This window comes from Nomascus leucogenys, chromosome 13, assembly GCF_006542625.1.
Source record: "Nomascus leucogenys isolate Asia chromosome 13, Asia_NLE_v1, whole genome shotgun sequence".
In the NCBI taxonomy this organism is placed as follows: domain Eukaryota; kingdom Metazoa; phylum Chordata; class Mammalia; order Primates; family Hylobatidae; genus Nomascus; species Nomascus leucogenys.
Window position 1 is genome coordinate 35983278 of NC_044393.1, and position 26333 is coordinate 36009610.

General features: G+C 43.6%; 1 protein-coding gene across 3 annotated transcripts in view; it reads right to left on the bottom strand.

Moving 5' to 3' along the window:
- C13H20orf194 (chromosome 13 C20orf194 homolog) overlaps nucleotides 1–26333 on the bottom strand; it is a 166876-nt gene that overhangs the window by 53297 nt on the left and 87246 nt on the right. For 2 of the 3 annotated variants that reach the window (XM_030825349.1, XM_030825351.1), the window contains exons 13-21: nucleotides 25913–26000; nucleotides 24603–24679; nucleotides 22410–22454; nucleotides 21977–22022; nucleotides 18041–18152; nucleotides 16491–16561; nucleotides 15490–15540; nucleotides 14787–14874; nucleotides 4290–4393 (exon numbers count right to left, since the gene is read on the bottom strand). In XM_030825349.1, coding sequence (XP_030681209.1) covers nucleotides 4290–4393; nucleotides 14787–14874; nucleotides 15490–15540; nucleotides 16491–16561; nucleotides 18041–18152; nucleotides 21977–22022; nucleotides 22410–22454; nucleotides 24603–24679; nucleotides 25913–26000 — 682 coding nt within the window. The remainder of the gene's footprint in view (nucleotides 1–4289; nucleotides 4394–14786; nucleotides 14875–15489; nucleotides 15541–16490; nucleotides 16562–18040; nucleotides 18153–21976; nucleotides 22023–22409; nucleotides 22455–24602; nucleotides 24680–25912; nucleotides 26001–26333) is intronic. The other variant, XM_030825350.1, reaches the window with a different exon arrangement.

Here is a 26333-nt window from a genome sequence, read left to right on the forward strand (position 1 = left end):
TTGGGCAGTACTGTCTTAATATTAAGTCTTCTGAGTCATGAACACGGATGTTTTTCCTTCATTTAGGTTGTCTTTAATTTTTCTGCAATATTTTTCAGTTTTCAGTGTACAAGTCTCTCACTTTCTTGGTTAAATTTATTCCTTAGTACTTTACTCTTTTTGATGCTAATGTAAATCGAATTGTTTTCTTTTTTTGAGACAGGGTCTCACTCTGTTGCTCAGGCTAGAGCATGGCGTGGCATGATCACAGCTCACTGCAACCTCCGCCTCCTGGGCTCAGGAGATCCTCCCACTTCACCTCTCAAGTAGCTTGGGACTACAGGCACCTGCCACCATGCCTCACTAATTTAAACAATTTTTAAGGCTGGGTGCACTCCAGCCTGGGTGACAGAGCGAGACTCCATCTAAATAATAATAATAATAATAATAATAATTATTATTATTATTATTTTTTGTAGAGACAGAGTTTCACCACGTTACCCAGGCTGGTCTCAAAGTCCTGGACTCAAGTGATCCACCTGCCTTGGCCTCCCAAAGTGCTGGCATTACAGGCTTGAGCCACTGCATCCAGCCCTGGAATTGTTTTCTTAATATCTTTATCAGATTGTTCATTGGTAGGGCATAGAAATGCAATTCATTTTGAAAAAAATTACAAAAACAGAACAGAGAAGAAAGTTTTAGAAAAATTAATCGAAAGTCCCATCACCTAAACCCAACTACAGCTAACATTTAGTACTTTTGTTTTCCTTTCTTTTTCAGAGACAGGGTCTTGCTCTGTCTCCCAGGCTGGAGTGCAGTGGTACAATCATAGCTCATTGCAACCTCGAACTTCTGGGCTCCAGTGATCCTCCCACCTAAGCCTCCCAAATAGCTGCGACTTCAGGCATATGCCATCATGCTTGGCTTTTTTTTTTTCTTTCTTTTTTTGAGATGGAGTTTTGCCCTTGGTACCTAGACTGGAGTGCAATGGCGCAATCTCGGCTCACTGAAACCTCCGCCTCCTGGGTTCAAGTGATTTTTCTGCCTCAGTCTCCTGAGTACCTGGGACTACAGGTGCGCAGCACCATGCCCAGATAATTTCTGTATTTTTAGTAGAGACGGCATTTCACCATGCTGGCCAGGCTGGTCTTGAACTCCTGACCTCAGGTGATCTGCCCTTCTTGGCCTCCCAAAGTGCTAGGATTACAGGCGTGAGCCACCACGCCCAGCCCCATATCCTGTTTTTAAAACTTAATTTATCATCACCATTAGCCATGTTATCATATACTATCAGTAAACACTTCCAGTGACTGCACTCTCTTCCCCTCTTGGGCCACCCACACAAGTTGACATGAGCTATTCCAGTTCTCCTCTGCCAACAGTTCCTTAGGATTTATTCCTTAGTATAAATTGGTATGCTTTAATACTATGTTAGTATAATTTAACAATAAATGCTAAGTTACTGTTACATATGATAGCAGGAGGTTGTTTCTGATATAATTTCTCCTATCTGTTAAGTAGCCTCATGTCCTCTGAACATCCCTGACTGGGACTCAGTGTTTTCATGTTAATAAAGATACAACTCTTTGCAGAAAAAAAATATTAATTCATTTGTCTAAATCACCAAAAATGTTTTTCCCAATTTTAAAAATTTGCCTTTTGAAATACTTTTTAAAAATTATATATATATACATATATATGTGTGTGTGTTTGTGTGTATATATGTGTGTGTGTGTATATATGTATGTATATATATATATATATATATATGTATGTGTATATATATATATATATATATATATATATATATATATATACACATTTTGAGACATTCTCACTCTGCAGCCCAGGGTGGAGTGCAGTGGTGCGATCTCGGTTCACTGCAACCTCCACCTCCTGGGTTGATGCAATTCTCCTGCCTCAGTCTCCCAAGTAGCTGGGATTACAGGCGTGCACCACCACGCCCAGTTAATTTTTGTTTAGTAGAGGCAGGGTTTCACCATGTTGGCTAGGCTGGTCCTGAACTCCTGACCTCAGGTGATCCACCTGCTCCAGTCTCCCAAGGTGCTGGGATTACAGGCATGAGCCACTGTGCCTGGCCATAAAAAATTATTTTTTATTTTTAATTAATACATAATATGCATATATTTATGGGGTATAATATGTTGTTTCAATACGTGTATACATTATGTAATGATTACATCAGGGTAATGAATGAGAAATCCATCACCTCAAACATTCATCATTCAGAATCTTCTCTTCTAGCTGTTGTGAGATCTCAACACCTTATTGTTGACTGTAGGCACCCTACTGTGCAACAGAACACTAGAACTTACTCATCCTTTCTAACTTTGTATTCATTGATCAATCCCTCCCCATCCCCTAAAATACTTTTTAAAGGGTTTTGTATTACTAATTAGTCTGATAAATTTTATGATATACCCATACAATAGAATACTACTTAGCAATAAAGAGAACACAGCTATTTACATATACAACATGGATGAATCTAAAAATCACTATGTTGAGTGGAAAATGTCAGACTCAAAGGTTACAGAATAGATGATGTTCATTCATACAACATTCTAGAAAATGCAAACTAATATATGGTGACAAAAGCTAATCAGTGGTTGTCTGAACCCATGAGTGGAGGGAAAGATGAAAAAGGGCATGAGGAAACATTTTGGTTTGATTGTAAAGGTGGTTTCATGAATGTACACATCTGCCAAAGCTTTAAATGGATACAGTTAGTTGTATTTACAGTATACTTCAATAAGTTAAATTATCAGCAAAAAATTTTTAACAATCAGTAACTGGTCAGCTGGATGTGGTGGCTCACGCCTGTAATCCCAGCACTTTGGGAGGCCGAGGTGGGTGGATCACGAGGTTAGGAGATCAAGACCATCCTGGCTAACATAGTGAAACCCCGTCTCTACTAAAAATACAAAAACAAAAGTAGCCGGGCATGGTGGTGGGCGCCTGTAGTCCCAGCTACTCAGGAGGCTGAGGCGGGAGAATGGCATGAACCAGGGAGGCAGAGCTTGCAGTGAGCCAAGATTGCACCACTGCACTCCAGCGTGGGCAACAGAGCAAGACTCTGTCTCAAAAAAAAAAAAAAAAAAAAAAAAAATCAGTAATTGGTCAAATTTGACAAACTTTTCCTTTAGAATTTCTTGTATTGTTTCTAAGCTTCGGAAGTCTTCTAACCCCTAGAGGTTTAATAAATATTCATTTTTATATTCTATTTGTGAAATTTAAATATATTTAATTTTAATCCCTCAGAAGTTCATTTTGATTTTTGGTAGAGGTAAGAGTCTATTTTTTGTCGAAATTAGCTACTTATCATCCCAGTACTGTGCTTTTCATGATGCATTCTTTCTTCCGTGATATTAGAAGACTCTTCAACCTAACAGCAAAGCTTTATCTAATAGGGCCATCCAATGTGTCCAGTTGGTCTGCCTACATTTCTGAACAGCCTTTAAGGCTGCAGGCTCTATATGGAAGAAAAACTTCCTCACAGAATTCGCTTTCTGAGCCATCTGACCAAAATACCTCACATGGTCTCTGTCTTAGCTCCCAGACAGACTGGTTTTGAGGCTGACACCAGGCAGAGTGGCGGGCCTGCCCTCTGCTCTGGTGTTGCACTGAGACAAGCTGTGCCTTGGTCACAGGGCAAAGGCTAGGGGAAACCCATCGCTACCCTCTTCCCCTTAAGGTGAAGGGGAAGTGTTAGTGCAGACTGGTGAACTTAGAGGATTGTTATAGGATGGTAGAACTTTTATGGAGCTGGAGAGGAAGTCTGGGTGTGTGAGGGAGGAGGGGCTAAACTTTCACGGGGAAAGTGAGCCATTTCTGTCCCTCTTGGCTCACTTACAATCCTGTCCATGCTAATGTGTATGCGGAACCTCATCAATACCACAGGATGCAGCTCCTTTCTGGTTTTTCAGTGGGTGAGCCTTGTGCCCCTGGACCTGGAGGCCACCCAAGAGGGGCCACTGGAGGCCTTCTCAGCCTGCTTTATAGTCCTCTTTAGGGTGAATGAATTGGGCATGGGGAGCTGCTGGCCCTTCTGACCAGAAGCCCTTTCTAGGTAAGCCCTTTACAGAGCAGTGAAGTTGATGAGGCTCATAAGCGTCTTCAGAATGCCCAGGCCTCTCCACAACCTCCCTCCCTGCCTGCCTCAGTGGCTGTGCTGGTTCCTGACATACTGCCCTGTGGTAGTGGAGGGGAGAAAGGAGTTATTTAGTTTTCCCCTCAAAAGTGTGAGCAACTTTCCAACCAAAAAAGCCACTGACTAGTACAACACCTACCCCATCATAGAAGGAAATGGAATTCATGTGATCCTTGGAAATGATGATACTTCCATGACGACAGTGAGAAAACAGAAGGCCACTAGAGAAAAAATGAACATTCCCTGGAAGGAAAAGAGAGTTGGTCAGAGCTGGAGGGCTGGGTGCTGGGGGTCAGATTCCAATGTCCTCTTGCACAGCAGTGTGGTAACTAGAGGCCAGTATCAGTAGCAATTACATTATGCGATTTGTATGCTGAGCCCTGTTCTCTGAGGAAGCCAAAGTAACCTCCCAGAGCCTCAGAGGGAAATGAGGCATCAGATGCAGTCTTTGCATAAGAATTGGAAAAACAAGTGAATAAATTATCAGCTAATGGGGAGAAGCAAAATTCACATTCCCTTATGGGTATCTTCCAGGGAAACACACTAAAAAAGACTTTGGGTATATCTGCTCCATTACTGAGTTTACAGATTTTCCTTTCTTCTGCTTTGCCACAAGCTGGCTCAGCCCTAAAGAGACCACATCCCTCATTTAGGGCCTGAGAAGGAGCACTTGGGTCTCAGCTGAAGACTGGTGAAGGGAGGTTAAGGTCCCTGTGCCCAGCAATGGAACATTTGAGTTAGGTAATGAGTAGGTTCTGCAGACACTGGGGGGCTGCTCTTCTGTAGTTCACAAAAGCAAGATGGATGGCAGGTAGACATGGATGTGGGTTCCTTGGAACAAGGATTCAGGTCTAAGGAGAGCTGTTGTTTCCTGGATGGTCAAGGTCATATGGAGCAGCTCAGTATAGGCCCTAGGGAGCAGACCATGGAAAAGATGGACAACTAAGATGACAAAGATTAATGCTGGGCCTGGGCTTGCTTTGGAGACACAAAAGCAGCACCCAAAGCACCCATAAGACTCCTAGGTGAAGCTACTCTCTGGGGCTGGTCCAAGCTGAATCTTCTATTCCTGTAACGGTTTTTCTTTCCATGTTTCCGCACATAGAGAGGAGATAAAGTAGTTCTTAAAGCTCAAGGCACAGGTTTGAATTTATTGTCATTAAGACCTCATTGCCAAGGCAAAGGCCAGGAGATAAATAAGTGAAATTGATTCCTTGAGTTGTAGCTCCAGAAAAGCAGTGCAAAGCTCTGGAGGTTGGAATGACAAGAATAGCAAAGGCCAGGAGTCTGAGGGCTGCCTTCGCATCCTGGGTGAGGAATCTGGAGACTGCAAGCTTTGAAGGCTTCCTGAGGAGGTGAAGTTTCAGAAGGAAGGGAGGGGCCTAGTTAGTATGTGTTCACAGGGGACAGGAGAATTGAAGGGAGAAGGAGGCACTTTTTAGGTACAAGAAGAAGAACTGGCACCTGCCTCTCATGGAAGAACCAGATGCCCAGTCAGAGGGACATGCCAACCTTACCATCTGTGGCAGCCACAGCCAGTGACTATCCAGGTTCAAGCTCTGGAAACCTCTACCCTCCAACAAGTAGCCTGGCTTTCTGTGCACACTGCCTTTTCCTGAGGCCCTCTGAAAAGGAGGCTACTCATGCCCCACCCTCATCCTGTACCAACCCTAAAGTTCCTCCATGCTGCTCCCAGACCATTCTCCCCAACACCACAGCATGTTACTTTCATTCCCCTAGAGACACAAGCCCCTCCCTCTACTGCTCACACCTACTGCCCTCCTGACCATGCCATATTTCAAATCACTCTGAATGTGCTCAGTCTTCCCTTCCAATGCCAACACTCATTCCTTCTTAGAGCAGTAAAGTTGCACCCAGAATGTCGTGACTTCTGAAATCTCCAGCCCAGCAGCTACTCTCTGACTCCAGCACCCCATCCCCTTTTTAGCTGTCTCCCTCCCCACACCCCATCCTCTGATGTCACTGAGCCTTCACAGTCATTGGTATTCACATTTTCCCCTATTGCTCAGAAATTTCTGATATTCTTCTCATCCACATCAAGAGCAGATCCTCTAGGACAGGACTTAACCTTTAATCTTTGTTCTGTTAAAGGAAAGGAATGGGAACAGGTTTCACGCAGCATTTACTAAGCACCACACATGTCATACATTATAGTTTTCTGTTTTCACAATTGTAAGAGGTGGTATTATTTTTTCTCATAGGACAGATGAGAAAACTCAAGCTTAGAGAGATTTCCCCCAAAATCACAGCATTACTTGGTGGTGAAGCCAGGTATAGAACACAGGTTTGTCTGATGCCAAAGACACTATATATATTATGCTTGTGCCTTCAGTTCTTTCATGCCTTTTTTCTTTCAGTTCTCCTCTGTCCAAAGCCCAGCTGTGGTGAATCTGATGATGAGCCTTCTCTGCTCCCTCAACCACAACAGGCCACAGTGCTGTCCCGTAGCCTGTTCACTGCTGTCTCCCTACTCCTTCCATCAGCCCACAGAGCTCATCCCAGACCTTCAACACTCTCCTAAAACCACAACCCCACCAACTCCTGCCACAAGTTGACTCTACTTACTGTTTCCAGAGATAAGAGGGCTCCACAGGTGTCACGAGGTAGAAACTGCTCCTACTGCTGAGTGGTTAGTACCTGCACCCTTCCCTGTCCTGGGTACCCCTCTACATGTGTACTTTTGAAGTGAACCTTTTCAGAAACAAGTCCAGAGCCACTCGAAAGGCCTCCTGGACAAACCTCAAAATCCTGAAGCTTCCAGAAAAAAGCACAGATTGGAGAAGCTGGCACATTCCATCTATTCAATAGGAAGACGGGAAAGGATGAGTGAGGTCATCTCCAGCATTTCCTCTCCCACTAGACTCTGAAGCCTCAAAACAAAATGGAAAAGAGGAAGACAAATTCACAAGACAGTGCTGGAAAAGCACTCATTATGGGGCATGGGCCAAGGCAAGGTCTCAGTAAACAGGATCTGATTTCAGTACTGTCCTGTGATCTGTCCTGTGATCGCAGCTGCCCCTCAGCCTGGTTCTGTGAGCAGTAACTCTGCCATTATTCTCAGAGCACACATGAGATAAGTGAAGTAACTTACTGGGTGGCCCAGTGCCTGTGCTCTGGTCTCAGATCCTAATCTGCTTGAAGCAATAACCCTTTTGGTATCTGCTCTGGACTCTTGACTGTCAGAGAGTGGTCTGAGGGCCATACCTTTGCAGGGGTTCACAGGGGCCAAGGCAGCCAACTCCTGAGGAGATCTCCCTGACTCTTTGTGCCATCCTTGGTGTCCTTAGTGGATGAACTCTGTCCTTCCTTCTCCATTCTGTAAGTCTGAAAACCCAGGATAAGAGGAAGTTTCCCATTACTGTCCCAAAACCAGGAGGACTGCAGTTTGGTTGTCTTTGAGCTCTGTATCCCTGGAAGTCCAACAAAAGAGGGATGAGCCCTCAGGGTAAACCAAGATACCAAGCAAATGCCAATGAAGAATTTCGCTTTCCTCTTTCAGAAAACTGGCTGTACAAATAAAAATCTTCCAACAGTCCAGTCTACGTGAGGAGGGAACATTTATCACTGCTGGGGAAATTTATGACGCAATGGCTAGATGATTTTCATCCTGTGTCTATAAATGTGTGTGAAATGTACACACAAGGTTTAAATAAATAAAAAAAAAAAACTAAAGCAACAACAACAAAACCCAGATGTCTATGCATTCACCACTAGGCCTAAGAAATTGAGCATTACTAGCACTGTCGAAACCCCCTGGATGTCCTCCCTCAAGGAGAGCCCTTCTCTTCCACGCAAGGGGAACAGCATCCTGAATTCTGGATGGTTTTACCACACTTGAAAGTATCTGTAAACTGTGTATTACTTAGTTTTGTCTGTTTTTGTTTTTATATAAATGAAATCCTAATCATGTACTCTTCTGTGACTTGCTTACTTCTCCTGACATTCTGTTCCTGAATGTGACCTATGTTACAAGTAATATGCAGCTATACAGTTCCTTCATGCTCAGTGCTGTACAAAACTTTACTTTTTTATTTTTTTGAGATGGAGTCTCACTCTGTTGCCCTGGCTGGAGTACAGTGGTGCGATCTTGGTTCACTGCAATCTCCACCTCCCAGGTTCAAGCGATTCTTGTGCCTCAGCCTCCCAAGTAACTGGGATTACAGGCACGCACCACCATGGTCCAGCTAATTTTTGTATTTTTAGTAGAGATGGGGTTTCACCATGTTGGCCGGGCTGGTCTCGAACTCCCGACCTCAGTTGACCTGCCCACCTTGGCCTTCCAAAGTGCTGGGATTACAGGTGTGAGCCACCGTGCCAGACCAAAACCTTCATTTTTAAAGTGTCCCTCCAGCCAGGTGCGGTGGCTCCCTCCAGCCAGGTGCGGTGGCTCCCTCCAGCCAGGTGCGGTGGCTCATGCCTGTAATCCCAGCACTTTGGGAGGCTGAGGTGGGAGCTTCACGTGAGGCCTGGAGTTCGAGACCAACCTAGCCAACATGGTGAAACTCCATCTCTACTAAAAAAAAAAAAAAAAAAAAAAAAAAAATTAGCCAAGCGTGGTGTCACATGCCCACGTGACTCCTCCTCCATGCATACATGGTAGGGGCTAAGCTCTCTGGTAGTTCTTATAAGGGCACCACATCCCAACAGACCTTGCCCCATATTCATGACCTCATCTAACCCCTATTTCCTTCCAAAAGCCCCATCTCCAGATAACATCACTTTTGGGGTTAAGGCTTCAACACTGGAATTTTGGAGAGGACACAAACATTCAGTCTCTAATGTGATAAGGCAAGTTCCCACCTTGTTTTCTTCTTCAGGAGTATCTTTGCTGAAAGTTACAGACATTTTTATGTTGGCTTTTCAGGATTTTCAAAAAACTTGTTGGGTTTTTTTTTTTTTCCTGAAATTGTGTTAAATTTAAAGATCACTTTGGAGAGAATTGTCATTTTTACCATGTCAAGTAAGTAAACCTGAGTTTTCTAGTCCATGAATGGGATGTGTGTTTATGTCATTTTTAATGCCCTTTAATATAGTGTTATAATTTTCTCAGCCTCCAGACTGTGAGAAATAAATTCCTACTGTTAATCCACTCAGTCTGTGGTATTTTGTTATGGCATCCCAAGCGGACTAAGACACCATATAGAAATATGTTATCTATCTAAAATAAGACAATGTGGTATTTTCTTTCCCAATGGAACAGAGAGCGTATTAATAGATGCACACATAAAGAGACTTAATTTATAACAAAGCTGGCACTGCCGATCAGTGGGAAAAGAATGATTTTTCAATAACTGTTGCTGAGACAGGTGGCTACCTACATTTTACAAAATGAACTTAGACTCCTATCTCATATCACTTTCACAGAGCAATCCAGGTGGATTCTTTGAAAAATTATATTTTTATAATTCAACAGAAAAAGTCTCAACAGATCTAAAATATATGAATCACATAGGAAATGATTATCTTGATTACATTAAAACTAAGAACTTTTATTCATTAAAAAGCATCAGAAATAAAATAAAAACACAAGCCACCAGGTGAAAGAAATATTTGCAATATACTGAATTGACAAAGAATTAGTATCCAAAATCTATAAAGAATTCCTGGCCAGGTGCACTGGCTCATGTGTAATCCCAGAACTTTGGGAGGCTGTGGCAGGCGGATCACCTGAAGTTGGGAGTTCGAGACCAGCCTGACCGACATAGAGAAACCCTACCTCTACTAAAAATACAAAATTTTTAATTAATCCCAGCTACTCGGGAGGCTGAGGCAGGAGAATCGCTTAAACCTGTGAGGCAGAGGTTGCGGTGAGCCAAGATCGTGCCATTGCACTCCAGCCCAGGCAACAAGAGTGAAACTCCATCAAGAAAGAAAAGAAAGATGAACAAATGAACTAACGATCGAGAGAAAGAGATAGAAACAGAGAGAGAGAGGGAAAGAAAGAGAAAGAAAGAAAAGAAAGAAAGAAAAGAAAAGAAAAGAAAGAAAGAATTCCTAAAATACACCAGGCGCAGTGGGTCACACCTGTAATCCCAGCACTTTGAGAGGCCGAGGTGGGCAGATGACCTGAGGTCAGGAGTTCAAGACCAGCCTGGTCAACATGGCGAAACCCCGTCTCTATTAAAAATACAAAAATTAGCTGGGCATGATGGTACGCGCCTGCAGTCCCAGCTACTCGGGAGGCTGAGGCATGAGAATTGCTTGAACCTGGGAGGCAGAGGCTGCAGTGAGCCGAGATTGCGCCACTGCACTCCAGCATGGAAAACAGAGTGAGACTTAGTCTCAAGAAAAAAAATTCCTAAAATAAACAAGAAAAAGGCAATCTAAAAGAAACATGAGCAAAAAACAAGAACAAGTATCTAACAGAAGGGAAGTATAATAGCTTGGCCAATAAATAAAGATGGTTCACTAATAATAAGAGAAATGTAAATTAAAATCCTAATAATAACAGCACTGCACACTCACCACAGTGGCAAAATTGGCAAAACAGCAAGTGTCAGCCAGAATACGGAAAAACTCAAATACCTGTATGCTGTTGCTGGAAGTATAATTCGGAACAATCAATTTGTAAAACAGTCTGGCCTCATCAAAAAAAGCCATATGTGGGCTCATACTAAAATTCCAAATTTTTACTCTTCATTCCAACCCTACAGAAGCATTTGCCCATGTGGACCAAGAGACATGCACAAGAATGCTCACGACAGTACAGTCTGCAATACCAAAAAAAGCCTATATTTACTTATTTTTCAGAGTCAGGGTCTTGCTCTGTCAGCCAGGCTGGAGTACAGTGGTGAGATCATAGCTTACTGCAGCCTTGAACTCCTGGGCTCAAGCCACCCTCCAGTCTCAGCCTTCCAAGTAGATGGGACTACAGGAATACGCCACCATGCCTGGCTAATTTTTTTTTTTTTTGGGTAGAGATGGGGTCTTGCTGGTCTTGAACTGTTGGGCTCAAGCAATCCTCCTGCCTCAGCCTCCCAAAGTGCTGGGATTACAGATGCTGGCTAATTTAAAAAATTCTTTTGTAGAAACAAGAGTCTCACTCTGTTGCCCAGGCTGGTCTTGAACTCCTGGCTTCAAGTGATCCTTCTGCTTCAGCCTCCTGAGAAGCTGGGATTACAGGCACAAGCCACTGCACCTAGCACAAAAACTATAAATAACCCACATGTCCACCAAGAGTCAAAATGATACTGCATGTTCATACAAAGGAATACTATAGGGCCATGAAAATGAGTAAGCTATATGGCTTACATACAACAAACTGGATGAATCCTAGGAATACTGAGCAAGAAAAGCAGGTCTACAGTATGATTCTATTTGTATTAAGTTCAAAACAAGATATTGTCTAGGGATATAGGCATGTGTGGTAAAACTCTAAAGCAGGTTCCTGAGGATTAGGTACTGGGCAGCCTGCCTGGCCACAGACAGCAGGGCGGGGAAGAGAAGGGCACATGAAGGACACGAATGAAGGGGAAGTTGAAAAGCAAGACATCTTGTGATAGCAGACACCTCTAACTGGTGAAGAGAAACAGTTCTAGAGCTGAAAAAACTTCAAGGTAAAGGAAGTACTATTCTCTTTTTTCTTTTTCTTTTTTTTTTGAGATGGAGATGATTCTTGTTGCCCAGGCTGGAGTGCAATGGCACAATCTCGGCCCACCACAACCTCTGCCTCCCAGGTTCAAGCGATTCTCCTGCCTCAGCCTCCCGAGTAGCTGGGATTACAGGCATGCGCCACCACGCCTGGCTAATTTTGTAGTTTTAGTAGAGACGGGGTTTCTCCATGTTGGTCAGGCTAGTCTCGAACTCCCGACGGACTTCAGGTGATCCGCCCGCCTTGGCCTCCCAAAGTTCTGGGATTACAGGCATGAGCCACCGCACCCTGCCAGGAAGTACTATTCTTTTCATCTGTAAGTAATTGCTGGGTGAAAAATCAGAAGAACTGTACTATCCTCCAGACTTGGACTACCCTCTAGATGCTGCCATTAACTTGTACTACATCTCAGTCAGGGTGAGGGGGCTTTAAAAAAAAAAAGTATGGAAAAAAATAACAACTTGCACAACATCAGGCAAGTTTTCACCTTCTATGGGACTCTGGCTATGAAGATCAATAGAGATAATGCATCCTGAGGAGCTGAAGATAAGTACCTTCAGGGGATGGGAACAGATAAATTTCAAGCTCATCACAGTCCCAAGTAAAGGCAGATTTATAAAGACACTAAAGACACTTGAACTTCCCGACCCCTTACCTGCCCAAGTCCCCTTCTAAGGCTCTAAGAAGAGCCCTAATCATTTTGTAGTATTTTCCTCAAGAGAGTCCACAAATGGTATAAACTTCAAGCCCCACAAAACCTACATCAGCTCCTGATCTGAATCCCAAAGTGGTAAAATGCTTATCCACAGGAAGGGGAGACTCCTGTTTAAATTCTCTGCTTCTATTCAATTTCCCTGCCTCAGAAAACCATCTCCTAATTCAAACTAGATTCCCCTCAGGAACGAAGAAAGTTTAAAATTTAAGTTCTCAAAAGACTATGACTAATAAGGCTCCAGAAATCCCTGGCTGTGCCCTTTATTCTTGCACAGAGACCTTAGGATACACTGAATCTTGTTGGATAACTCAATACAATGCAAGACTATTTTTCTAACAAGGCCCTTTGCTAAGAAGGTGCAAACTAATTTTGGCAAATATCCCGGCTAAATATTATAATTGGCTCAAGGATGACAGAGCACAAACCACCTCTGTGTTGTGCCTACAATCTGCTTTCAAAACACTATGCAATCTTGCCTCAAGGCTGGTAGTATTACCACACACTCCCTGCCTTCAGCAAATGTTCTTAACTCCTGGGTTCTCTGCACCAGGATCTGGAGAGGCAGAAATGCAGGGACAGATGTGATAACAAATGCCATTACCACTCCAGCAGTATGTGGATAGAAAACCAGAACTCCTTGTGCTTTGTCTTCTGTGTGAATGAAGGGGCAGAAGCTGAACCAGTGATCTGAGAACAGGGAGAGGAATTTGCCATCAGATAGAATATTTTCAACAAGAAGAACAAATCATCCAGAAAGGGGATTTGCTTAGTAAAGGTTGAGGAATTTGTAGAGTAAGTCAGAACTCCTCCCTCACATAAAGGCTATATTCAACAGGGAAAGAACAGGATTCATAAGAAAATGTTATTTTGAGGAAGCCAAAGAAGAACTTGCAGTAAATCCCTGTAAAATCCATGCAAGACCAACAAGGTTTCTGAGGATTTTATATGAGCAGAAACACTGCCAGTTTGGATTGAAAGGGACAGAGAACGTATAAAATTGAAGGAGACTGTTGGACCCTCAAAATTCTACTGGCAAGAGGCAGGCTGTTAAAACTACTCAGCTACAAACAAAGTACTACCTTTCACTGAAAAAGGAAGGATGACAGCGGTGTAGCTACAAGCCCAGAGGGTGGAGCCATAAACCAAGAGCAAACAGGGTAGAACCAAGAGCCCCGAGGCAGAGCTGAGAGCCAGAATTATTCCCAGGCCTTGAAACCTAATCAAGGAACTGAAGTCTGCCCAGCTGGATTTCAAAGCTGCCTTGGGCTGGTGACTCCTTTTTACCTTCTGTTTTTCCTCTTTGTGAACCTGAAGTCTATGCCAGTCCCACCTTGTATGTTGGGAGGGCTGCGGGCAGATGACTTGTCTCTTTAGTTTCGTAGGTCCACAGACATGGAGAGAACTATGTTCAGGAGCTGTAGATAGATTACACTCCCAAGCCTCATTTACATGGGACTTAGATGATCTTGATCATGAGATTTTGGATATTTAAGCCCATGAGATTTAGGACTTCGAACTGTAGCCATAATGTGATGAGACCCTTGGGAGGAGGTAATGAGGGACATGAATTATAGGGGGCAGAGGGTGGGCTGGGATAGGCAAAAACTTAAGATGCTGATAGCAGAAGAGGAATTAGAGAGACTCAAAGTGTGTGAGAGATTCAATACAAGAAGGTTCTTTATAGCTGAGATGGAGGGGGTCACAAGGGCAAGGACTTCTGGGAGGAGGAGCTGAGAGGATCCCTGTCTGACAGCCAGGAACAAAATGGGGACCTCAGTCCTACAAGCAAAAGGAACCAACATCCTTGCTGAGATTGGAAGAAGATTCTTCCCCAGAAGCTCTAGATAAGAGCCTAGTCTGGCTGATGCCTTGACTTTGACCTCAAGAGATCTGGGTCCAGCCAAGCCTGCCTGAACTTCTGACCTGGAGAACTGTGAGATAATAAGAGGGTGTTGTTTTAAGCTACTAAATTTGTGGTCATTTGTTACACAGCAAGAGAAATGAATCCAGATTCTGTTTAGGTCCACAAATTCTATTTCTGGAAATGCTGCTGCCCTAGCCCATTCAGAGAGCTAACTAACCTCAGGCAGCAACAAAAGGACCAGGTACAGTTCTGTGATCAGCCCTTCCTAGCATAAATTTCCTCATCTACGAAGTGGGTGGGTCAAGAGAAAAAAGCTGTAGGAAAACATTTCTGTACCACAACTGTGTTCAAATAGAAGATGTATTATTAATTACAACACCCATGCTGCCATCTGCAAATGAGGGACCCAGACATGGCCAAGAACATTAAAGTCATAGCTCCTTACCTTCCTCAGGCCAGGACTGTAGATTGCTGGAATAAAGATATGCTCCTTCTCCTCCTGTTATATAAGTGCCCAGGAAAGACTCATCCCCCTTTAAAAACAACAACAAAAACAAAAATCCCGAAAAGAATAGGTGATTTATAGCATAAATATTCACAGAATCAAAAGTCCTGCCCAATTATGTCCGTCTACAAAAGCTGAGTCAGGCTCAGATATGCCCAATGTATTCCATGGCCTTTAGCATTGTCTGGCTCTTTGGCAGGTTACTGGCATCCTTGATTTGTGCTGAGAAAAAGAACATTAAGATTCTCTCTGAGTCCAGGCATCAAAGCCCACAATGCTTGTTCATGTTCCAGTGGATTTATTTCCTTTGTGAAAACGGAGGCAGCTTCTCCTTGGCCTAAAGCCTTGATGTCTCAGCTCTACATGTCTAGGCCAATCTGGGATCTGCTTTTAATATTATGGGGAGATTTTTAAAAAAACACCAAAAGGCCCTGATGGAATAAAGAATCCCTCTAATTGTATCCCCCATAAATGGTTATTTCTAAAGCTCTGCTGGGAAGGGGAGGAATGCAAATAAGAAGTGAAGACAACATAGTGCAAATCTTTTAGATTAGTAGTGAGATGAAGCATTTTAATACCTTTATGAATTGCTTATATTATCTTTTGATATGATGTTGACACTGAGAATAAGAAGGCTGCTTACCCTCACTGCTTGCTGGGTTTTCTCAGACAATTTTACTTCATTATCTTCCACCTGTGTCCAAAAGGAATGCAGATTTTCAGTCAACTACTTCAAGGGAAAACCCTGCTAGGTCTCCCCACTGTGTTCAAATATTTCCAGGACACTGGCTGGGCAGTCCTTCCACCATGTCCATGTCCAGTGCTCTCAGGCCCTGACACACCTGAGATGTCTGCTGGTCACCAGGGCTCAGAGCCCAAGGCCATGGTGGGCTCTCTCACTAGGACCTGAGGTCCAGCTAATGAGCTTATGACAAGCAGAGGGGATGTGTTAGTCTCCACCTATATTTCACTTCAGAAAAAAACAACTGTTTTTAGGGATGAAGCAAAGAGAACGTATTAAAATATTTTCAGAGAATGTCTTCTCATTTAAACACGTTTAGGTTAGAGGATAACTCTCGGTCTTCCCTGTCTGTGTGGGAACTGTAGAAGCAGAACGTGAGCACTCTCAAGAAGGGACTCAGCCCATTAGCAGACTCATTGCTGTCACACCTTCTACATTCCAAGGCCCCAGTTTCAGACCAAGTCCCTCCCACTGAGGAAGATGGGACTTTTCTACAAGTAGAGAGATGTTGCAGTAAAAACTCCGTAGCAACCACTCTACCAGGAAAGCAAGTCACGGGATCCACTTCTCATGATCTGTGTGACTTTGGCCGGGCCGTTCAACTCCTAAGCTCAGTTTCCTCATTTGTAAAATGAGGCTGTTAATTTCTTCCTTTCCCAATTTAACAGTGACCCACGTAACTTTGTTCCTTTCTTTTGAAACTTTTCTAAGATTATAAGAGTTAATGGAACTAGGTTCATTTGTATAAAGAGAAAGGGCTGGGATCAAAAATTCCATTCCTGAACAACAGCTAGTTCAGGAACTGACATCCCACCAGGGGCCCAACAAAGAGGCTCTTCCTCAAATGTTCACCCTGATTTCTCCACAAGTAGGTCCACTTCCACCTGATGAATGACACTAACCAGCCAGGAGCAGAATCTGGGTACAGCAGCAGTCAGGACTATGGAGCTGGTTTCTGTGGTAACAGTGCCATCTGCAGGAAGACCACACACATGCCAGTTAATTCCCTACCACCTCAGCCTGCCTCGCAGGCCTCAGACCCTAAATGCCCTTCTCAGGAGCTAGGTTTCTTTTTTTTTTTTTTGAGACAGAATCTTGCTCTGTCACCCAGGCTGGAGTGCAGTGGCGCCATCTCGGCTCACTGCAACCTCTGCCTAGCAAGTTCAAGCAACTCTCCTGACATCCTCCCGAATAGCTGGGATTACAGGTGCATGCCACCATGCCGGGCTAATTTTTGTATTTTTAGTAGAGACGGAATTTCGTCATGTTAGTTAGGCTGGTCTCAAACTCCTGACCTCAGGTGATCTGCCAGCCCCAGCCTCCCAAAGTGTTGGGATCGCAGGCAACATGGCAAAACCCCATCTCTACAAAAAATATGAAAAATTAGCCAGGTGTGGTGGTGCGTCTGTGGTCCCTGCTACTTGGGAGGCTGAGGTGGGAGAATCGCTTGAGCCCAGGAGGTGGAGGTTGCAGTGAGCCGAGATCATGCCACCACACTCCAGCCTGGGTGACAGAGCAAGACCCTATCTCAAAAAAAAAAAAAAAAAAAAAAAACCCAAAAACCAAGAAACAAAACTTTTGGGAATTAGTCCATTTTACCATTACTTTTTAATTTTTATCAAAGTAGTATAGGTATACATATTAAAGATCAAAGAGAATTATCAGGCTCATTCTACCATTCTTTAGAATATTTTCATTCCTTAGAATATAATAATTCTTTAGAATATTTTGCCAATCTAACAGGTAAAAAAACATATCTAATTATTGTTTCAAATTGGTTTTTTTTGAGACACAGTCTCACTCGCACCCAGGCTGGAGTGCAGTGGTGTGACCTCAGCTCACTGCAACCTCCGCCTCCCGGGTTCAAGTGATTCTCCTGCCTCAGCCTCCCGAGTAGCTGGGATTACAGGCACCCACCACCACGCCCAGCTAATTTTTGTATTTTTAGTAGAGATGGGGTTTCACCATGTTGGCCAGGCTGGTCTCAAACTCCTGACCTCAAGTGATTCGCCCACCTTGGCCTCCCAAAGTGCTGGGATTACAGGCACGAGCCACTTGCGCAGCCTTCAAGTTGCTTCTTCTTGACTACTAGTGAGGTTACATATCTTCATTTATACATAGTCCTCCTCTCTTTTTTGTTTTCCATGTCTGTGAAGTGCCTGTTCATTTTTTTTGCTCATTTTACTATTGGGTAGCTTATCTTTTCTTATTAATTTTGTAAGAGTTCTTCATAAATTAGGATATACACCCTTTGTTCATCATTAATGTTTCTCTTTTTTTTTTGGAGAGAGGGTCTCACTGTGTCACTGAGGCTGGAGTGCAGTGCTGTGATCATAAGTTCTAATATTTTTACCAGTTAATTGTTGGCCTTTTGCCTTAGTTTATAGTTTATTTTGCCAAAAAAAAAAAAAAAAGGCTTAAGGCTTGCTTTCTAGAGATCACATATACTTACCCTTTTCTTTAACTAAGATCTGAGAAGTCAAAAATGATTCAGAGAAAACCACAGATCCTAAGCAACCATTGCCTCCCAGTAAGTCAGGAATGTCATAGACGGTCATACAAGCCTGCATCAAATGAGAAACCAGTTAGATCAGTTACCAGCCCAAAACTTTCAGAGAGAAGTCCATAAGAACGAGACCACAAAATACTGCCTAAAGGAACATGGAAAAAGAGTACTGAAGAGTTTCTAGGGAAAACTGGAGTTATCCTAAATATATCTTTGAACTTGGAGGTGACCTTAGGATCACCCAGGCTTCCCTGAAATTGCTCCCTGATCAGAGACACACTTGGGCTATAAGGAAAGTATCCTTATGTTTCCATATATTCCCTCAAATTGCTTTATACTGACTAGGCACAGTGGCTCATGCCTGTAATCCCAGAAATTTGGGAGGTCGAGGAACCCAGGAGTTTGAGACCACCCTGAACAACACAGTGAGATCCCCACTCTACTAAAGAAAAAATTAGGCTGGGCATGATGTCTCATGCCTGTAATCCCAACACTTTGGGAGGCTGAGGCAGGTGGATCATTTGAGCCCAGGAGTTTGAGACTAGCCTGGGCAACATGGTGAAACCCCATCTCTACTAAAAATACAAAAAAAAAATTAGCCAGGCATGGTGGCGTGTGCCTGTAATCCCAGCTACTTGGGAGGCTGAGGCAGGAGAATCACTTGAACCTGGGAGGTGGAGGCTGCAGTGAGCTGAGATCGCGCCACTGAACTCCAGCCTGGGCAACAGAGCAAGACTCTGTCAAAAAAAAAAAAAAAAAAAAGAAAGAAAGGAAGAAAGAAAGAAAGAAAATAGCCAGGCATGGTGGCGTCTGCCTGTGGTCTCTGTTATTCAGGAGGCTAAGGCAGGAGGATTGTTTCAGCCCAGGAGGCTGAGGCTGCAATAATCTATGATCATGCCACTGCACTCCAGCCTGGGCAATGGAGCAAGGCCCTGTCTCAAAAAAAAAAAAAGCATGAAAGCTATCAAGCTTTTATGGCCAAGACAAATAAAAGCAGAGGCTTCAGTAGCCTGGAAACAAAATTAGGACAACTCAGAGAGCTCCCAAATGTCTGGTAAGAAAGCCCTAATTTATCAGGTAAAAACCAGTGAAAATGAAACAATTCTGGGAAGAAGCCAGCAGAAGAAAGAGAAAATGATGTTAGCTAGAGCTAGAATCTGTGATGACCAGGAAGATCTGATGAGGGACATGGGATAAGTAGCACAAGGACCTGTCCCCTCCTACCCTGAATAGCGGTGAGCGGTGGGTGCTGGTGCAGATCTCCTGAGACTAAGTCCACTTTCACATATTGTCGTCCTAGCCTGGGACCCCTGTCCCACCCCTAAGGACAGAGACAAAAGATCTGAGGCTCTTGAACGGATTGCTGAATTTTCAAATAAAAACTTAAAGAGGGCACAATGTTGAAAGGAAAAAAACCACAGTTAAAGCCAAAGCCCTTAATTTTCCATATTATGATGATAATAGGATATACAAAAGAGACAAGTAAGCTTCTATATTTGAGTTAACTTTCTTTTCAGGTTTGACAACCGGAAGGTTTATCTAAAGCTGTCTCAAAGGATTTCGAGCATCTGAAGACACAGAACCCTCCTGAGCTACATGGTCCCTCTTAAGTGACAATGGCAATCCTATGTCTTTGGTTCCCAGACCAATCAGGTGGACAGATCCTGGGGGTTCCTGATCCTTCATGTTCATTTTTGGCCACCGGTATTGAGGAAGGGAAGAGAGGATATTAAAAAGATAACGTAGCATTTGTTGGACACTTGTTACGTACTTCCCACCACGTGGCACGGGGAAAGAAAAAATACAGCATGGTGCCTGTCTTCAGGAAATCTATAATGTATAGCTGGATAAACAAGGGTATTCTTATACAAAAGTCATCATATGACACATTATGATATCATATGACACATTAGGATATAATTATTTCTTAATTTGTGTAGTACAAACTGCAACTGCAAGGACTATAGGAATACTTGTAGGGAGAAATCAACAGGGAAGGCTTTGGGGAGGAAACAGAACTTCATCTCTGGATAGGAGGACAGAATGTAGACAGAAAGCATCAACTTCCTGCCTCTTATTTCCTATCTCATTAGCTGTGCATACTTGACGCAAGACTATGATTTTACTGGATTCCTAATCACCTGCTACTATGCAAAGCATCTTCCAAAGCACCGAGCGAGAGTCCAAGGAGAGAAGTCAGGGATTTAAAGTCTAACAAGGAGATAAAGTATTATCACCTAAATATCAGAAAGTATTTCCCAATGTTTTAATGATATCACAAAAAAGTCTAAACCAGTTCTAAAAGAACATCCACACAAAATGTTGATAGATGGGGACCAGGAACATTATAAAAACATAAATTACAACCTTAAAAATATTACCCTTGTTGTACTATTCTCTGTAGATAGGTTAACACTACTGACAGGAACTTTTGAGTTACTTTTCCACAGGTGATGGTGATGGGGATACGCTTGTACTAAATTATCCACAGCTGCTCACTCAGTTACCTGGGACCAAAGTTTTTTTGGAACTAAGGCTCAGGCAGTGGTCACAGAACAGACTCAAGATATAACACACACCACGAACAGAATCTTGGCTGGATATGTACCACCCTCTCATGCACCATTTGCCAACCTTCTTCACATCAGGATGTTCTGGAGTAAAGGGAGGACTCAGCTTGTGGCTGAGAACAACTGGTCTAGAAACTCTGGCTCCCCTTCGCCATGCCATCCCACCCCAGGGACCATTATCTCAGTGCATCTCCAAACCATCCCCCCAGCACACAGGTTGGAAAACGTTGCTCTGACTACTCTACTTCATGGCAGACCCAGGTCCCTGTTGATTATTGGCCATTTAAATAATTACAGTCATGTATCACTTAATGACAGGGATACATTCTGAGAAATGCGTCATTAGCTGATTTAATCACTGTGTGAACATTATAGAGTGTATTTAAACCTAGATGGTATAGCCTACTACACACCTAGGCTAGCTGGTATAGTCTATTGCTCCTAGGCTACAAACCTGTACAGCATGTTACTATACTGAACACTGTAGGCAATTATAACACATTGGTAATATTTGTGTATTTAGGCATATCTACACATAGAAATGGTGAGTAAAAATACAGTATTATGATATTATGGGACCACTGTTGTATCTTCAGTCCACTGTTGACCAAGATGTCCTTTTGTGGTACAGGGCTGTAGTTAATTTTCCCAGGTTCCCTGTTTTTGTTTGTTTGTTTTCTGAGACTATAAATCTCACTCTGTCATCCAGGCTGGAGTGCAGTGGTGCAATCACAGTTCATTGCAGTCTCAAACTCCTGGACTCAAGTGATCCTCCTGCCTCAGCCTCCTGAGGAGGTCAGGCTACAGGTGCATGCCACCACACCTGGCTAATTAAGAAAAAATTTTTTTTAGACACGGGGTCTCACTATGCTGTCAAGACTGGTCTCAACTCTAGGTTCCTGTTAAGGACATCAATGCAAGTCTTGGAACTCAAAGATGCCACTGAAAAACTTAAGTCTGTTAGTCAAGGCGGGCTTGTCCTGGACTCACATTTCAACACGAGCAATCTCAGCTACCTGTAGGAAGGCTTCATAACCCAAAAAGAGGTGCCTCCCAACAACTCAGTTAAGACTCTGGACCCTGGGGAAGCCTAGGCAAGGGAGAATAGATGTGGGTGGGCCTGGCACAGCTACCTGGGTACCTTCAGTAAGCACAGGCTCACCACTGCTACGGCTGGGATAGGACTGAGAGAAGATCAGTTTCTTCAGGTGGGGTGGGCTGCCCAAGACCCCCACCCACTCCCACCTCCCAACTTACAGATGTCCCTCTACAGGCCATTCCCAGCCAGCTGATCCATGACAGCTCTGCTTACCGTTTTCACAAAGGATAGGCTATCTTCACTGTCCAGTGGTACAATTCTAGGAGAGGAAAGAGATGGAAGACTATGTTAAAGTTTTTAAGTGTACTTAAATTTACAGTGTTGGCTTTTTTCAACTTGGCAATGACAAGTCATAGACTCAGATTGCTCTTAGGGCCTTTCAAGACACTGGGTTGCATGTTTGTAGAATTGGTATGTGGGCCACTAAGGTGAGTATGTCCATCCCCACCTCTGCCCCTCAGCTCTGCAGTGGGAAGCACTCAGGGTACAGGGCCTCAGCTGAGCACAGCCAGCCCAAGCCCAACCCTGGAGTGATGTCACTGCTAGGTGTGGAAGCATGAGAAAGTCACTCATATCAGCAGCCTCCCCTCTCTTTATCTTCCCAAAACTTGCTCCATATAAGGATGCACCACAATCATATACGCACCTTCCCTGATTATTCACAGCATGTATATGAAAAGTCATCTTGGAGCTGTAGACCAGAAATAAAACAAAACAAAAGAAAAATCAGTCTGCTCCTGCTCCTCAGATACCTGTGCACGGTACCTGCTTGGGATTCTCAAGGCCACACAGTGAGGTGTGTGTCATCCTTGCTTTACACAGATTTACCCTATTTTAGATACTTTCCCCAGGGTCCCACACCACCAGCAGGTATGGAGCCAGAATCTGACTCTAATCACAGCCCTGCCTCTGTGCAAGTCCTAAGGACTGTCTTGACTCTTGGACCACAACAGGAGAAAATGACATGGGAGGACTGCTGCTCACTGCAGACTGAGAATGACCCTCCATCCCTGCTCTGAGCACAAGCAGAGGCCACGTCTCTGCAACCATAGTCAAATGCTGTGGAGCCATGGGCAGGGTGAAGCCTTCAGAGTTGAGAAATAACTAGAAAACCCTTTCAGCTTACTCTAACTTGTGTAAGTGTAATTTCTTGCATTAACACGTACTAGAGCTACACACTAATTCCTGTCTGCATTCATGGCTCCCACTCCTTCCCCTCTTGGGAGAAAGAGATCTGCTAACCTGAAGCAGTTTGAGGGTCCTCAGTGAAGTAATCCTTTTTTTTTTTTTTTTTTTTTTTGAGACAGAGTCTCATTCTGTCACCCAGGCTGGAGTGCAGTGGCGTGATCTCGACTCACGGCAACCTCCACCTCCTGGGTTCAAGCGATTCCCCTGCTTCAGCCTCCCCAGTAGCTGGGACTACAGGTGTGTACAATCATGCCTGGCTAATTTTTGCATTTTTAGTGAAGGCGGGGTTTTGCCATGTTGGTCAGGATGGTCTCAAACTCTTGACCTCAAGTGATCGCCTGTCTTGGCCTCCCAAAGTGCTGGGATTACAGGCGTGAGTCATTGCGCCCCGCCCTCAGTGAAGTAATCTTTGTGGTGAGAAAGGGGAAGGGTGCTAGGTGGAAGACTGGCCTGGGGGACTCTTCTCCCATTGACTGGTGTTTTCTCCTTGTGCCTTTCTCCAGCTAGGGCAGACACCTAGGCTTAGGAGGCCTTGGGACTGAGAGGGGGCCTGCTCTGGGGAGGCTGAGTGGCCTAGGCAAGGGCCCAAGTAAAGGAGGAGTAGAATGTGACAGCAGCTAACATCTATGTGCCCAACTGCTTTACAAGGTGGGTAGTTGAAGAAGCAGATAAGACAGTTCCCTATCTTGCCCAAGGTCACACAGATGCAAACTGAAGGAGCGTTCTCAAATTCTGGTTGGCCAGAAACAGATAGTACAGGGCAGCACGAGGTCTTAACAACTTCCTTTATCCTTCCCCTTTCATGGCCAGGGCAGCAAGATCCAGAAGACCCAGGGGAAAGAAGACCTGAAGCAAGTCTAAAGCCCTGCACCACAGAGTTCTGGCTCTTTCTTCCACTCCTGGGGCTGCAGAAATAGAATTCTTGTTAGACCAATTAATTGACTAATCTTTCAAATACTCTCTCTTATTACACAGGACTATAGATTTAAGAAAATGTGGGACATAGACCTGAGGCATCACAGGACACATCCTAGAAGTATTCTTAAATAAATTCCCCAGTATTGGTGTCTTTTGTATCCTTTGTATGAAAGTGCACACAGTGGTCCTCACGTGAAACAGTGGTTAAGTGGACTGGGTTCATGAAGATTTAGCTATGGATAACGACCACTGTGACATGCCGGGAGATATGATGGAAAAATCACCAGATTCTCAGACCATGCAGACCCCAAGACATGGCCAGGCTCAGGGTTTCTGTCATTCAGGAGACAGATGAGGCCCAGTGCAAGTTTCTTCTAAGCAATGACTATCTTCCTGTGCCCAGGGCCCCCTGCCCCTAGAAACCTCACCATTCAGGTCTCCAGCTTTGCCTTTCTAGGCTTGGAACCCAGGCTTGTCAAGTCTCCTGTGATGCTGGTGTTAATCTGCCCTGCATTCTAACCTCAGAACATGTGTGTGACTTTCTCAAACAGTTTCTGCATCTTTGGCTCTTTGGCTTCTAAGTAAAAGCTGAATCATGAATGACTCTCCTTCACACATCCCATTATTTTACTGAAACATTTCTCAAAGGGGAGATGATATCTAAATTATAAGGGAAAAAAGAATCTTCCAAAACAAAAAAAATTCCTTATAAAAAATATCAGCCATTGCTTACCGCAGGGCTTTCTTAAACGGAATCAACTCAAAGGAATCTAACCCAGATCCCAGAGTTTGCTCTGCTACCTCCTTGGCCTGTAAAATAGTAACAAGACAGCGACAATTAGCTTTCACAGCAGGAAAAAGTACACATACCACTGATGGAAGGGCCCTCCTAACACTTGTCCAGAATCAAACCATGCCCTACAGTGTGCCCTTCCCGTCTATGTGACTACTTGGTAGGCACGAATAGATTACAGTGAAAGTATCATGTTAAGGGAAACAAGGGCCTACTTTCTCCAGGATAGGTTTACAGGACAAAACTGCATTCAGGCAGGTGTGCACTGGAACCTGATGTGCTGGATCGAGAGAAGTGACCAGCTGTGATGACAGCAGTGGAATGTGAGGTCTGTGAAAGTGCTTTCTCCTCCCCTCTTCCTTGGCTCTTGGGAAGGAACCTCTGCCCTCAGAGTTTTAGCCAGATGCTAAGAATATCCAAATAGCAAGAGTTACAAAAGATCAGTTAAAAAACAAAGATGTGAGAACTGATATTGAAGGACACCCCACTGCTTTGGATAAGACTTCTGCATGTAGTGGCTAAAGGGCTGAGAAATCCAGAGTCAGTACAAGGGATACAAGTTCAGTGAGGAGGGGAGATGGCAAGGAGCTGGTGACTACAGCTACAGTCTCTCTGATATCTACATCATACACAACCTTTCCAATGTCAAATGGCTTCCTTCAGAAAAGGTCCTATTGGCATTTGGGAGGCATCAAGCTGACTCTTCTCATCTCCTTACTGGGTCAGATATAGGAATCCAACACAGCAGGGCAGGTTAACCGCAAAACAGCAAGGAAGATAATGGTCAGAGAACGGGAACACATGTGCTTGTCTAGGAAAAGCAAGTCAGATTTTCTAATCTTTAGGTATTTTTTTTAAACACTGAGTTACAGGAAATCAAACTTACCGAACTTTATTAGAATTCACAGTAGAATAATCTAAAGTTGTCTTTTTTTTTTTTTTTTTTTTTAGCTTTTAAAAGCCTTTTGTTTAAGCTATTCAACAAAACAATGTGCTACAGAATGATTTTTCCTTAACACAACCAGATGTCTACAAAGAAGCACCGATTAGTTGTCATCCATAAGACAACAGCAGCACAGTCACAGGCAGCAGAAGCTCAGTGCTCTCAGGGCTTCTCTCTGCCTGGTGTCAAAGAGGCCCAAGCTCGCACAAAAGTGAGTACTACAAGGTGTCCAAAGAAGAAACACATGGATAGAATGTTTTACATTAAAATAATAATTACAGAAAGGGAAACATGGTATTTAAATTACCTTTGTTAGACTGGAAGTTTTAGCATAACATGCAATGCCAGCCAAAACAGCCTCAATAACAGCAGCATATATCTGGGACAATAGCCTACTTTAAAAACAAAAAATAATGGTTAACATTACAGCATCATGAGGTTTTTGTCAAAAGATGCATGCACATAAATGACAGCCCCTAAGAAACTGATTTTTAAACAGAATGAAAAAAGGCAAAAATATAACCCACTGATTTCTAAACCTTTTAAAAGTCACATGCCTGGGCCAAGCATAGTGGCTCAGGCTTGTAATCCCAGCACTTTGGGAGGCTGAGATGGGCAGATCGCTTGAGCCCAGGAATTTGACACCAGCCTGGGCAACATGGCAAAACCCCATCTCGACAAAAAATAAAAATAAATAAAAATAAAATTATCCAGGCATGGTGGTGTGT